Below are 13,411 nucleotides of genomic sequence, written 5' to 3'. Positions count from 1 at the left end.
GAAATATAAGTCTACACATACAGTCGCCCAGCAATGATCGCTTAACACACTTAATATCAATCAAAATCAATCGTGCCTTGAATACATAGATTGTAAGTAAATTTGATGAGAATCACTTGATATCATAAAATAATGTATAATGTTAATTACAAATATTTAATATTATCTGGGCTTTTCTTATAGTTTTATAAATTTAAGAGGATACTTTTTTGTTTCAGATTTGTCTGCAGCATCTTAAGTAACAATGTAAGCATATTTTTATAATTAAGTAAGTATATTTAACTGATTTTATTACATATTTATACAAGCCAGGAGCTACAAGCTACAAAGAGTCATTCATTAGCATAAACTTCATAATTAACTGTACCCATAGTTTTGGAATACAACCAGTCCTTCCAATCCTGATCTACAACTTTCTCAAAAGTGTATTCTTGAAAAATTTGACTTCTTTCTATCTATTTCATGATACAAATCACATTTATTGATAATAGTACTAAGTTTCTGTTATTCTAAATAATTTTTTCAAAAATTACCTCATGAAATTTTAATTTTTGTAACATCTGTATACTCTTTTCATTGTCGAATTTAGTCTTTGCTATGTATTTAGTTACATTTAATTTGTCGATTCCTAATATCAAAAAGGTATTTATAAAGTCATAGAAGGAACAAATTTTAAGAGAGAGAGGGAAAGAGAGAAAGAGAGCATAAAGTGTATACCATAAAGTAGCATTAATATTATTGCTTCCCAACCTCTCTTCTTTCCTCTAGAAGCAACATTTGCTATCATAATTTCAATTTCTGCGCTATTTGGCTGATCCAATTCATTGAAGAATAAATTTGTATCGCCAATCATAGCTTCTAAAATTCATTGACATCAGTATGTAATAAAAAAAAACGAAAAATAGTGCTGCATACATTGTTTTTTGTACCTATTTCATCTCCAGTTTCAGCAAAAACAGATTTTTCCAAAATGATAAAAGTACATTCTAAAAGAAATGAATAAATAAAAGTATGTCATTGGTATACCTACATCTTAAAACTATATATTTACAAAAAGTTACTTACTGTCCTGATCCTGGTGCCATTGCTGTTGCATTTGAAACTCTTCTTCTAATGTTAAAGCCTCTGAACCAGTCAGGTATCGTAATTCCGCTGATTTCATCCATTCGTGGTATCTGAAAATGAATTAATTTAATTAATGGAATGTACGGAACATAATTAAAAATGTAATTAAATATAATAGTATTCCAACCGTGATAGATTTAAAAAATGGCGGATATTTGTGTCCATACAAACCAATGTCGATAATCGATAAGAGGTAAATGATACCAGCCTTTTAACGTGTTTTTTCTTATAGGGTACTAAAATAACATTTGTCCCGATAATTTTAGTAAATTCGTTATCCTTCATGGTTCAATATCAACCATCATTAAAATTGTCGAGGAGATGAATCGATTGCGAATATTCCAACCGAGGAGGTTACATTTGCTTTCCTGCCATATTGGATGCGGAGTTTGCAATGATATAATCTAGGGTTCTGAGAAAGTAAACTTGATTTTGTTAAAATTCTCGCTATTTGTAATTCGTCGAGGGATAACTGCGGCAGCCGTTATAACGGGAATAGTAAAAGATGGCTTATAATTTTCCGGGTGTACCAGCGACCGCTATGCCACCGATGGGTATGGCAAAAGAATCATAACCATATAGTTCACATTACTCTTTTGTACTTTATATTATTCACTGAAACGTTGCCTTATTTAAAGTTATATTTTTGTTTCACTGTGTTTTTAGGTATGGGACCTATGGGAGCCCTTACTTCAATCGCTGGCCCACAAAGTTTCATGGAGTTAACAAGCCAGGGGTTTCCTCCTCTACCTCCACCGATGCCACTGCCTGGGATGAATGATTCTCCTTTAGAATTTAGTACAAATAAAAATCAACCACCAGTAGTTAGAGAAACATCTGAGGATAGTAGTGATAAAAGAAATGAAAAAAGTGATATTAGACGTGAAAGAGAAAACAGAGACAACAGGGATAATCGTGACAATAGAAGGTATCTTCTCTAACTTAACTTTGTTTAATATTTATGTTCATATTATAGTTTGTTATGTAACATTTGCTTTGAAACAGGTCTAGAAATGATCGAAGGGAACGAGATAGGGAAAGAAGGGAAGAAAGAAGTGAAAGGGATCGAAGAGAAGAACGAAGACCAGATGATCGAAACAGTATAAATTCTAATAGTTGCAATAACGGACATAATAATAATTCAAGTGGTAATGAACTTCCATCTTCGTCTAATACTGGTAGTACTCAGAATCTAGGAGCACAAATGGAACAAACAACAGGTGTTTGGGGTATGGGAGTGGGATATCCAGTAATGGGGATGGGTCCAATGGGACCAATGGGACCAATGATGAGCGAAATGACGCTTGGTCCACATATGGGGCATACTCATAGTTATGGGCCCATGAGTATGGGAATGATGTCGCATGATGGCACTATGATAGGTGCACAAATATTAGGACCAGAACAAATAATGAACGATGCAGCCCAAATCATGAACAGTGCCTTACCTCCTCCACCAACAACACAGCAAGGTACCAAAGAAATTATACACTGTAAAAGTTGTACGCTGTTCCCACCAAATCCGAATGCTCCACCTCCAACAACTAGAGAAAGGCCTCCAGGATGCAGAACAATTTTTGTCGGAGGTATTTTCTATTCACGTCGTTCGCATATTATAAGAAAGAGAAGAATTATATTAATACAAAGTAATTCTCATAAATTGTTGATTTAATTTAGGTTTACCAGAGAATATTACAGAAACGATAATTCAAGAAATATTCGAACGGTGTGGAGAGATAACCACTTTGCGGCTGTCTAAAAAAAACTTTTGTCATATACGTTTTGTACTAGAGAGTAGCGTCGATGCAGCTATTTATTTATCTGGGTATAGAGTTAGAATAGGATCCAGTGGTGAATCTGCAAACACTGGCAGGCTTCATGTAGACTTTGCTCAAGTTTGTAATTTCACTATATAGAAAATTAACTATATATATTAACTGTATATATATCTCTTCAATAAATTTGTTATGTTGATAAATGTAGGCTAGGGATGATCAGTATGAATGGGAATGCAGACAACGACAGCTACAAAGAGAACAACGACACAGAGAAAGAGTTGAAAAGGAAAGACAAAGGGCACCATCCAGTCCACCCCCCGTAGTTCACTATACCGACCATGAGGCATCGAATATTTGCGAGAAGATTAAACAAGATGATACATTTATGAAAGCGGTACAAGTGAGTAACAATAATCGAGAATTTATTTGTCGTGTCAAGTGTTTAAGTACTGTTAAATGTTTTTGCAGACGAATACTTTTGAATTCCAGAAAACACGTTCTGTCACGTTACCAAACAAGCGCATTAAATCATTACAGGTTGTCGTGACATGGCTCGAGCGTGGAGACTGTACCAAAAGGAACGCTAACACATTTTATTCGATGATTCAATCAACGAATTCTCACGTTCGGAGATTACTCACAGAGAAAGTCGCCTACGAGGAGGAACTTCAGAAGGCAAAAGAACTGATGAAGGGAAGGATGCAAGGACTCTTGATACAATGTACGTTCATACAATCTACAGATATGTATATATATATATATATATTTTTCTACAACATAGCTCTGTACCATTGTACATTCTTTGTGTACACAAGAGCAAATCTACATACATATTCCTTTGTCTGGTAAGTTCATTTTGTCTTAAGATAAGGGTACTTTGGGTATTCGATACGAGAAATGACAAAATGCAATCGTGTTAAAATTGAGTGCGTCTTTAAATAACAAAAGTGCGTACTTTTATTTATTGCATACCTGACAAATATTTAGTTATTACACAACAGCCAAGTTAGATCGAAAGATATAAAACAGACGTAAAATTTGTTTGTATAGTCTTTCAAAGGTACGTCACTTTTGATATTAAAGGTTCTGACATTTTAACAGATATACATATGAAACTAAATGTTCGTCTTGAGGCTGAATCGTCGATAGTTTTGTATCGAATCTCGTTCGTAAACAAATGTTATACTTGTTGAAATTAAACGTTCAGGTATACTGTAAGAAATGTATTATGTAACAAGTGTATTATGGACAATGCACGATCGGGACAACTCGATAGAAGGATCAGAAACAGTAGGAGAAAATAAGGTGGGTGATGAAATCCTGTCTTTCGATTCTAGGTTCTGATGATTAAACAAAAGAGCACACAGATACTACAAAAATTTATTTTATAGAAACATAGTGTACCTAAGAATTGCATGCTTGAAATGCTAAGGATTAAGGGTGATGGGCTAAATATTTGTTGCGGAGATAACATTGTGCTACGATTCTTATTACGGTTTGTTGATTTATCCGTTGACAGTTATTACATTTGGTGTAACGTTTTCATGCGTGTATGATTATGAATAGTCTAGCGCAAAGCAAATCGGCGGAATCGTAGCAGAAAATCATCGTCTTAACGTGGGGAGCCTCTACATGTTGTAAGTTGTTAGGAGAATAGTGCACATTTTCTTAAGGAAAATAAGCACTAATTATGATCCTCTGAGAAAATCTGATTGGCAGCCGAATTGCACAAGACCTTCATAAAGGATCCTCGATCGATGGTGAAAGCAGTTTTTAAAAATATTGTATTGGATAAGTAATTTTACAATACAATTGCTTAGCTCGGTATTAGGAGATTTCCAGAAAGAAAGAGAGAAAGAGACAGGGAGAGAAAGACAGAGCGAGAGGGAGAGAGAGATAATAGGTATCAGGATAACTTTATAATTATATAACGTACATGGGAAGGAACGTTCGAATCTGAATGATACATTAACTATATCGAATATGCAGACAACATCTGTGTAATATTATGAGAATATTGCAAATATGTTAAAAAGTATTACATATATATATATGCATATGTATATGCATGTATGCATATATATATATATACATAACATAGATGATTTTAACGAGATTAGATCAACACGAATGTAGAGTTTAAAGCAGGGTATACAATAGAAGATTTGTTGTGTTTTTGTATGCAACATGCGACCATGTCACCAACAGTCAGTCAGATTGAACGCGTCTTTACTGCGGCCAGCCACAAGAAGGTCTGGGATCACTTCACAAAGGCTCAGCGGAAGAACATCGAAATATGGAAGAAACAATCTTCGGTATGTATTTGCATTCCCATGTCAGTAGCTCGTGTCCAGTCCGTTACATTTCTTTTACCATTAGATAATAGTAATCATCGACAAAGTCGACTCACAAAACTGCTTCTTTATACGAATGCACTATCATCTATGCGCAACGCACACGCGTTTTGCAAACACTTTTTTTCAAATAAAGGTAAGTAACGACAAAGGGAACAAATGACTTTGATATATCTGACCGACCGTCTGTATACCTTTCCCATACGATTAATGGAGAAAGGGAACGATATTCGGTGTTTAAACTTTTTGGAAATTATGGACCGTGAAAGGTAAAGAATAGTTTTCTTCGTTCAAATTGGGCAGATATTGACTGGAGCTTAACAGGTAACAATCGAAACAACAATTTCTAAGTTAAAGTGCGATTTTCGCTCGTATTAAGCGAATTTCTCATCTCACGCTAATAGGATCGAGAATGCGAGGACGAGTATATAGACATACATAGCGTAAAACCTATTCATTTTCATATTTTAAGGATAGGTATGCATAATCGAGATACATATATAGAGAGAAGAAAGTTGCGTATGTTTTATTATATTTATTTATTTACGTATTTATTTATCTACTTACTTATTTATGCAAATGTTTCCATGAAATTTTCTTCAGGTAAGCACCTTTCAGGGTGATTTTTAAAAATATCAATTTCATGAATATCAAAGAAAAAATTGAACACATATGATATTTAGTGTGGTTGTGAGCTGTATAAGGGCAATTTTGGAGAACAAAAATTCTGCCAACTTTTTACATATACTAATATTTTGAAAACAAGATATATATGTGTATATGTGTTTACGTGTGTGCGCATATGTATATGTGTACCCACACGTAGGCATATACAGGCATATGCATTTTTTTATGTTGGCTATCTAGATAAATTTGAATGGAATCAAACCCAATGATGTTTTTTCATCACCATAGGAAATTAAAGCAGTACAACTGGAAGAATCTTTAATGGAAGGTGAAGGAGAAATGGAAGTTTCCGATTCAGAGGAGGAACCGCAACGCAAAAAAGCACGTAATCAGTCAGATGTACACGATGATACCGAAAGATTGCAAACGTTAAAGGAAGAGAACGATAGTCTTCGGTGTCAGTTGGAAGCATACAAAAATGAAGTATGAAGTAATTCTCCAATGAGAGTGATCAATGTACAATGTGAAAGAATTATATAGTTTTTATATATTTTTATATTTTATAGGTAGATTTGTTAAAATCTGAGACAAAAAGTGAAATAGATGCGAAGGATAAGCAAATGAAAATGTTGCAGCAAACCTTGAAAGGTATGCAAGAACAATTAATGCAGTCGAGAAAACAGCAAGCCCAAGATGATCAAAGGATTAAAGATTTGACTGTGAAATTGAATGCCACGAAAAGGGAAGAACCACAAGAAAGTGAGATAATAACGTTAGATAAAGATGATGATATCAACGAAGAACCGCGAACTCCGAAACAATTAGCCTTAGCAACTAGCCACGTACAAATTACTCAAAAGGATGCTAAGTTGATAGGTAATTTTAATAAACAAGCATGTCTTCGGCCGGTTACAACTTTACGTAAAACTTCATAAATCTCTTTCCTTTTATATTACAATTACAGGATTAATAGCGACATTTTTACATATTCATCCATTCGGTGCAAGCGTAGATTATTTGTGGTCCTATTTACAAAAAATGGAACCAGGTATCAAACCGAATGAAGTAGAAGCTCTGATGCAACGATTTCCTCAAGTCTTTAAACAGGATTTATTCGGAATCGGTGCAAATATGGAAAGACGTTGGCAATTTTCAGGTTTTAATGTTTACCGTAATCATTGATTCGTGTGTAATGATGTGCAAGAAAAGTTAACAAAAAAATCCATCACAGGATTTTATATCATTGTGTCATATGGTGTTCCATGTCATATAGATTTTTATTGTGATACTTAAAACACTTGTAGCAAGTCTCTTTAAGTACTTCGTAATATCTTTATTGAGTAGAACACTTGTAAATAAAATCGATCAGTTTCAAATACTTCAAAAGAGGATCATATACTTCTGCTTCAAAGCTTAGAAATATAAGCTTCGAGAGATGTTGCTTGGTAGCAAAGATGGATTGAATTTGTGACAAAGCAGGAAATGAAAATGAATTTATTACTAATCTAAAGTGAAGTTTTAATAAATCTCATTTCAAATGAAGTCACAATTTCATCGGTGATAGAAGGATACCATTCTTTCTTCTGTATAATATTCTACATATATATAGAATGTTTGATTTAAACCGCAATCATGCGCAATCGTTATTATCAAGCATCGTACTGCCGCCTGTGAGTTGGTACCAGAAATACATCATTTCAATACATACAAGGCAGAACTTAAACATTTTCTTGTTATCGTAGAATTTGAAAGCTGACATATCTACTGGGAATGTACAGATTCTAAATTCATCATAGCATCGTAACTTTAAATATAGGATTTCTTCAGAAATTTATTGGTAATATTGAAGTATATAGTAGGCCAGATTATAAGACTGATGTTTTTTAAATAAGGGACAGCGCGTCTAGTTTCATGGTGGTCTATTGGTATATCCAAGTGGAAGTTTTCGTACAATAAATGTTCGAAATAATACAAGGAAAAATTTAAAAAACTATTCATTATTTATTAAATGTAGCGAAGACACATACAAAGTATCATTTCAGAAACATTTTACAGAAAGTAGACGCCATTGCTCGTTCAATAGCAAGTGACTCTATCTAGTGGCATTATTTCTCATTGGTCGATTGCTTTCGATTCGCTTCGTGATCAGTTCGATCGTTTTTGTTTCATTTTCCTGACTAATCTACTGTATAAGACTTTATTGCTGTATGCGATTGAACAAACACAAACACGCGACACAGTTAAAGTATAAAATTAGACACAAATTAGAGAAAGTAGACGGTAAACATTAATTAGAGGAACCGACTTTGTAAATATACCTACATCTTGTAGTAATCATGTCAAACTGCATTGACAATTTATCATAGCATTGTTTGTTTGTACGCATTATTTCGTATATATATTTCTTCTTAATTGATAAGATATCGTTAATATGTATACATAAAGATTATTTGAATTATTTAGATAGGTACCCTTGTTGCACAAAGTATCAGTCGATGCTAACCTTGTTTTTTATATCGTTTGTTAAAATATTTAGAAAGAGGAAATGGGCAGAGATATACAATTTTCAACAGCAATACTAAAATATAATGTAATGTACCATTTATTACTTTATCATTCCTCTATAATATAGGAGGAAGGTTATTTAATATTTTTAGAAATGTAGATAGTACTTTAATATTTATATTAATTTTCGTGAGAATTAGGATCGTTAAAAAGGTTTCGGATTACATTCATTTGCGTACTTAAATATCCGAGCACAACTGTTCGCGTAGTATTTGTTATTACAGTTGATGCGACACATCGGAGACACGGGTAAAAAGTAAATAAAACGTTACAACAAAGTACGTATCAGAGAAGCATAATATTGATTTCGCTCATGGAGAGTGATTTATGATTTATACGGGGCCAACGAGTGTAATAAGCGACGCGTTCTGCAAGTAGCTAACCAATTTTGATTCGTTAATAGGTCGACCCATATGACCCAAAGTGTCGGACTCTGTTAAACGAATTAATTTACCCACGTTCTTAGCACGAATGCGCGATGTGTGCTTTTTGTCCAGAGGAATTAAAATCTGTTTGTTGCTTATTGTGACCATTTTTATCCGTGAGTTATCGTTTAATACTTAAGCGTATGTACTCGCAACATCGTTTTACATCGAATCGAAGGCAATCCAGTTTCGCGTATCGTGAATATGTAAAAGAATTTTTACCGGTTCTTATCGTAAAGCTGTACAAAATGAAGGTAATTTGAACTTCAATTAAGCAGGGAAATTTTTCGAATTTTTACTTCGACGTCCATGTATCGAGTGTAAATCCTTTATTTCTGATAAATAGGCATAAGTTAGATATTTTCAAAAATTTCATTGAAATTGTTGAAAATATACATAGATTTTGATTAAAATTATCACAATCGGTATTAAAAATGTGACAAATAAATTTATATCTAGCAAGAGATTGCTTTCAATATGTTTTAATTGGAATTAAGTTTGAGGTAAATATCAATTTCATCGATGAACTGTTATCAACAAATCTTGTCTTCAATTTTAATTATATAATATTAATTCCAGTTATATATTAAATGCTTTCTAATAAATAAATAAATAAATATATAATATATATATACATATATATTCTTCATTATAAATGCGCGCGCGCGTTTCACGGATACGCGTGTTTGTACGTGTATGTATATCTACGTGCATGAGTAAGACGATGATGCTGAGATACTTTATATATTATTCATGAAAATAAGTTAAATCTTTTTTTCTTTATAGAAAATATATTGCATACATTTCATACTCAAATATATAAAACATTTAACGCAAGATATATAATATTTATTTTAAGAATTAAAAAAATGATATAATTTAACTGATCTTTAATATATAATTTTAGATGGAGTGGTTTGCCATAATAATATGTTTGTATGCCGGAGTAGCAAGTGCAAGGACAGAAGAAGACCAACAAACATCATCTTCAACTTCAATTAGTGGTATATCTGGTGGTCTTTTGGAACAATGCTTTTACCAGGATTCCAGTGAGTGTCCAGATGTTAGGACAACTGGATGTTCGTGTAAAAAAATTACACTTGCCCATAACAATCCTGAGGGCAATGCTGTACTCTGTTGCAACTTGAATGTTCAAAATTTTGAGTCTGAGCTTTCTTGCACAGGTTATTATAAAACACTTTGATTATTGAAGAGTAATATATTATTTCAAGGATTTTCTAAGTGTAATTTGATTATTCCAGGGTTCCCATCGAATGTATCTTATATACATATAAGAAATGTCACATTAGATGTATTTAATGTAAATGAAATTCGATGGAGAAGACTGAAATCACTTGCAATTACTGATGGTAGAATTAAAAGAGTAAAAGGACAGTTTCGAATGATGACACCGACAATATGTTTGAATCTTTCAAACAATGCTCTTATCGAAATGGAAAATAATTCGCTTACGCGATTAGCTCAACTTACTACATTAGATTTATCTTATAACAATCTGACACACTTACCAGCCTTAAATACAATGAATGGGCGTGAATTTTGGCTTGATATTTCAGGTATGCATTCCAGTACAATTTTTTAATGTATCACAAATTTTTTGGAATATAATGTAATTGATTTTTATACATAGGAACGAATACACTTTGGTGTCATGATATTTATCAATATATTAACAAGACAGGGGAGAAACAAATTAATTTTAATCGTGAAAATGAAACTGTATGCTCAGCTAGTAAAACTTGGCACTGGTTTAATACTACAGAACAAGTACCATTAAAACAAGTTCGATACCTCAGCTTGGTAATAATTTAAAAACATAAATCATATTTTTAGAATATTATTCTATAACTTATGTAGTTAATGTATATTTGCTATTTAAATGCTGTTCCATGGATTACAAAAAACAGTTGCAAACAGAATGTCCTAAAGGTGATACATGGCAGTGTCAATGCAACTTCAGAAGATTTGATATTGTTGAAGGGAAACCTCCAACTTTAGCAGTGAATGTAGATTGTAGTGGAATTCAAATTACCGAATTACCTGAAAAATTACCTCGCAATACAATAGCTCTAAATGTATCATACAATAACGTACGTAATTTTTACATGTTTTTACATCGTGTATTTGTTATATATCGTGAATTTTTGCAGATTACTACATTGGATGATCTCAGTAACAATCCATGTTATGAGGATATAAGAGAATTTTATGCTGATTACAACAATATATCGTCTATAAATAAATTAGAGGGTTCGAAATTTTTGGATAATTATGCCTTACTTAGTTTACGATATAATAAAATTAAATCTGTAAGTAAACTTAAATAATATATTCATAATTAGACTAAGCACGAATATTTTGTAAAGTATAACTATAACATTTTAAATGTTTAGCTTCCAACATATATTTTAAGTCCTAACACTCATGACAAAAGTTTTAGTGGTTCGCGATTAGTAAAGCTCGGAGGAAATGAGTTACATTGTGACTGTAACACAGCTAAGTATCTAAAGGTGTGTATACCTCATATATGTACGTTGTACAAACAGATACTGTATTTTAAATTATAATTTTTTTTAGGTATGGCTACAAACTCGTATTTTAGACTCAGATGAAGTGTTATGTGAAAATGTAAAAGAGAAAGTTGTTGATTTAGAACCTTCGAAAATGTGTGTCTATCCTGGAGATTGGACAGATTACATTTATTATATCATTGCCACAGAAGTTGTGCTTTTAATAAGTTTGATAGCTAAAGTGTCTTACGATTACTGGATATTCAAAACTGCAGGCTATCTTCCATGGCCAGCGAATAAAATGCCAAAATTACCTTGTGACTGGTTATGTGAAACTTAATACAAGTATATAATGCTTTCTTTCATATGTTATTTGGTAAGTACAACATTTATTGCATTTGAAGAAAGCATACTTGTGCAAGAGTACTTGTGCAGAATGAAAATATCTCTAATTTGTATGTTCCATAGAATACTTACATGCAGTAACTATAATATTCAGACACTCATATCAGATTCATTACTAAACTTCATATTTTTCTTCAATATATGAAATTTATTATTTATTTATAAAAAGGTTTTTTAATTTGTAAAATCGTTTAAAATATATCATAAAACAGTAAAGAAATCTATGTAAATATTCAGATTTGTATAAGATGTACATAAAAGTTTGATGATCAATTTTGGTGAGAATTCTAAAAGTTGTAAAATTATATTAATTGATAAGTGATTGCTATCAAATAAGAGCAATCAATTTTACTATTATTGCTAATTAATTTTGAGATAATACAATTGACTCAAAATGTGTGTTCATAGAAATTAATTCATCGAAAATAATACATGTAAAAATACAGATTTAATATATTATCTAAACACGTGTGTAATAGAAATGTGATATTTTCTATTAAAAATTCGTATTTAATATAAATTAACATTTTATAAATCAAATATCCTGATAGAATATTTTAAGAATGTACATAATGTTATTTATTTCACAGTATACAGGGTGATTCACAACTCGTGTGACAAATTTTAACAGCTGATACTACACCCCAAAAGCAACAAAAAAGTTCATAGAAACTTGGGCCTAATTTCGACAAATGACGGAGAAAATTTGGAGTTTTTTCAATGAAATAGTGCCTTCGACAAATTTTACACTCCCCTAAACGTTCCTCACCTTATGGCACAAAAAATTAGGGGGTCAACTTTATCCGTTTTCTGTATCGGATCTCTGCAGGGGTGAGGAGTCAGTTCAGAAGGTCATATGCATCCCTTAACACGTTGAGTGCCACGCGGTTTTATAGCGACTTCCCCGTCAGGCCGCGTGCACAGATATCTTGGAACAGCAATGTTATTTCTTAGCCCTCAGAATGTCAGTTCAAGATTCAGAAAGTGACAATAGCGAAATTATTTTTGCTAAAAGGCGGCATAGAGTGCGCATTGTTTCTTCATCAGAGGAAGAAGAAGAAAGGGAAAAAATTTTTACTTTTACTATCATATTTTATACTGTCAGTCACTGGTGACTGACGCGGCCTCTGAACGGAAAAGTCGGTGTCAGTCACCGGTGACTGACGTGGCACTCAACGTGTTAACAGACCGTAAAAACTCAAGAGATCTCCTCACCCCTTTAGGGTTTCAACCCAAAAAAAAAAAAAAAAAAAAAAAAAAAAAAAAAAAAAAATTAACCCTCTAATTTTTTGGGACAAAAAGGTTGTCGACACTTAGGGTAGAAAAATTGGTTATGACAAATTTTCTGTGGGAGGCCGCCTTCAGGGTTAATTAGGCTTAATTAGGATAAATCATCAAGTTACAGAAAATTTGTAATGACCAATGTTTCTCCCCTAAGTATCGGCAATCTTTTTGTCCCAAAAAATTAGAGGGTTAATTTTTTTTTTTTTTTTTTTTTTTTTTTTTTTTTTTTTTTTTTTTTTTTTTTTTTGGCCCCTCGAAAGTCCATAATTTCACAGAAAGGGGTGGCTTTTTCACTGATTTTGGCAAGCTGGAGAACG

At 32.6% G+C, this 13,411-nt stretch overlaps 3 protein-coding genes and 1 long non-coding RNA gene across 12 annotated transcripts; 3 read left to right on the top strand and 1 right to left on the bottom strand.

Annotated features, from left to right (window-relative positions):
- Positions 1-332: 332 nt before the first annotated feature.
- Positions 333-1,421, bottom strand: LOC143431615 (N-acetyltransferase 9-like protein). Its single transcript, XM_076908505.1, has 6 exons — positions 1,253-1,421; positions 1,066-1,175; positions 930-986; positions 718-858; positions 534-628; positions 333-455 (listed from the first exon to the last, which is right to left on the bottom strand). The coding sequence occupies exons 1-6, from the start codon at positions 1,408-1,410 to the stop codon at positions 333-335; spliced, it is 684 nt and encodes a 227-aa protein (XP_076764620.1). The 5' UTR covers positions 1,411-1,421.
- LOC143431612 (ecto-NOX disulfide-thiol exchanger 2) lies at positions 1,282-7,270 on the top strand. 5 transcript variants are annotated; one of them, XM_076908496.1, is made up of 10 exons: positions 1,282-1,358; positions 1,792-2,053; positions 2,131-2,711; positions 2,803-3,020; positions 3,109-3,303; positions 3,372-3,624; positions 5,112-5,218; positions 6,173-6,367; positions 6,451-6,760; positions 6,849-7,270. In XM_076908496.1, exons 2-10 carry the CDS (start codon positions 1,794-1,796, stop codon positions 7,064-7,066), a joined length of 2,337 nt encoding a protein of 778 aa, XP_076764611.1. In that variant the 5' UTR covers positions 1,282-1,358; positions 1,792-1,793; the 3' UTR covers positions 7,067-7,270. The 5 variants fall into 5 exon arrangements, with proteins under 5 accessions (XP_076764611.1, XP_076764613.1, XP_076764612.1 ...); XM_076908498.1 differs by lacking the exon at positions 1,282-1,358 and adding an exon at positions 1,544-1,679 and having other exon boundaries at positions 3,109-3,297; positions 3,441-3,624; XM_076908497.1 differs by lacking the exon at positions 1,282-1,358 and adding an exon at positions 1,544-1,679 and having other exon boundaries at positions 3,441-3,624.
- Positions 3,634-5,103, top strand: LOC143431616 (uncharacterized). 2 transcript variants are annotated; one of them, XR_013102725.1, is made up of 3 exons: positions 3,634-4,208; positions 4,295-4,398; positions 4,470-5,103. It is a non-coding gene; the product is annotated as an uncharacterized LOC143431616 (long non-coding RNA). The 2 variants fall into 2 exon arrangements; XR_013102724.1 differs by having other exon boundaries at positions 4,295-5,103.
- A 974-nt stretch (positions 7,271-8,244) lies between the features above and the next one.
- On the top strand, positions 8,245-11,863 carry Hfw (leucine-rich repeat domain-containing protein hfw). 4 transcript variants are annotated; one of them, XM_076908502.1, is made up of 8 exons: positions 8,245-8,262; positions 9,782-10,058; positions 10,137-10,451; positions 10,526-10,695; positions 10,803-10,985; positions 11,046-11,204; positions 11,289-11,405; positions 11,473-11,863. In XM_076908502.1, exons 2-8 carry the CDS (start codon positions 9,782-9,784, stop codon positions 11,743-11,745), a joined length of 1,494 nt encoding a protein of 497 aa, XP_076764617.1. In that variant the 5' UTR covers positions 8,245-8,262; the 3' UTR covers positions 11,746-11,863. The 4 variants fall into 4 exon arrangements, with proteins under 4 accessions (XP_076764617.1, XP_076764616.1, XP_076764615.1 ...); XM_076908501.1 differs by lacking the exon at positions 8,245-8,262 and adding an exon at positions 8,595-8,727; XM_076908500.1 differs by lacking the exon at positions 8,245-8,262 and adding an exon at positions 8,853-8,990.
- Positions 11,864-13,411: the final 1,548 nt, after the last annotated feature.

Source organism: Xylocopa sonorina, chromosome 18 (genome assembly GCF_050948175.1).
Source record: "Xylocopa sonorina isolate GNS202 chromosome 18, iyXylSono1_principal, whole genome shotgun sequence".
NCBI lineage: Eukaryota > Metazoa > Arthropoda > Insecta > Hymenoptera > Apidae > Xylocopa > Xylocopa sonorina.
The sequence above is the reverse complement of the archived record's forward strand: the minus strand, read 5'-3'. Positions and strand labels throughout refer to the sequence as shown.

Coding starts and splice junctions, on each gene's coding strand:
- Hfw (XM_076908499.1), top strand. CDS start 9,018: ATGTACTCGCAACATCGTTTTACATCGAATCGAAGGCAATCCAGTTTC. Junction 10,059..10,136: donor GTCTGAGCTTTCTTGCACAG/GTTATTATAAAA, acceptor TGATTATTCCAG/GGTTCCCATCGAATGTATCT. Junction 10,452..10,525: donor ATTTTGGCTTGATATTTCAG/GTATGCATTCCA, acceptor TTTTATACATAG/GAACGAATACACTTTGGTGT.
- LOC143431612 (XM_076908494.1), top strand. CDS start 1,631: ATGGCTTATAATTTTCCGGGTGTACCAGCGACCGCTATGCCACCGATG. Junction 2,712..2,802: donor CAGAACAATTTTTGTCGGAG/GTATTTTCTATT, acceptor GATTTAATTTAG/GTTTACCAGAGAATATTACA. Junction 3,304..3,371: donor CATTTATGAAAGCGGTACAA/GTGAGTAACAAT, acceptor ATGTTTTTGCAG/ACGAATACTTTTGAATTCCA.
- LOC143431615 (XM_076908505.1), bottom strand. CDS start 1,410: ATGAAGGATAACGAATTTACTAAAATTATCGGGACAAATGTTATTTTA. Junction 859..929: donor TGAAACTGGAGATGAAATAG/GTACAAAAAACA, acceptor AATGAATTTTAG/AAGCTATGATTGGCGATACA. Junction 629..717: donor AATATTAATGCTACTTTATG/GTATACACTTTA, acceptor TTTTGATATTAG/GAATCGACAAATTAAATGTA.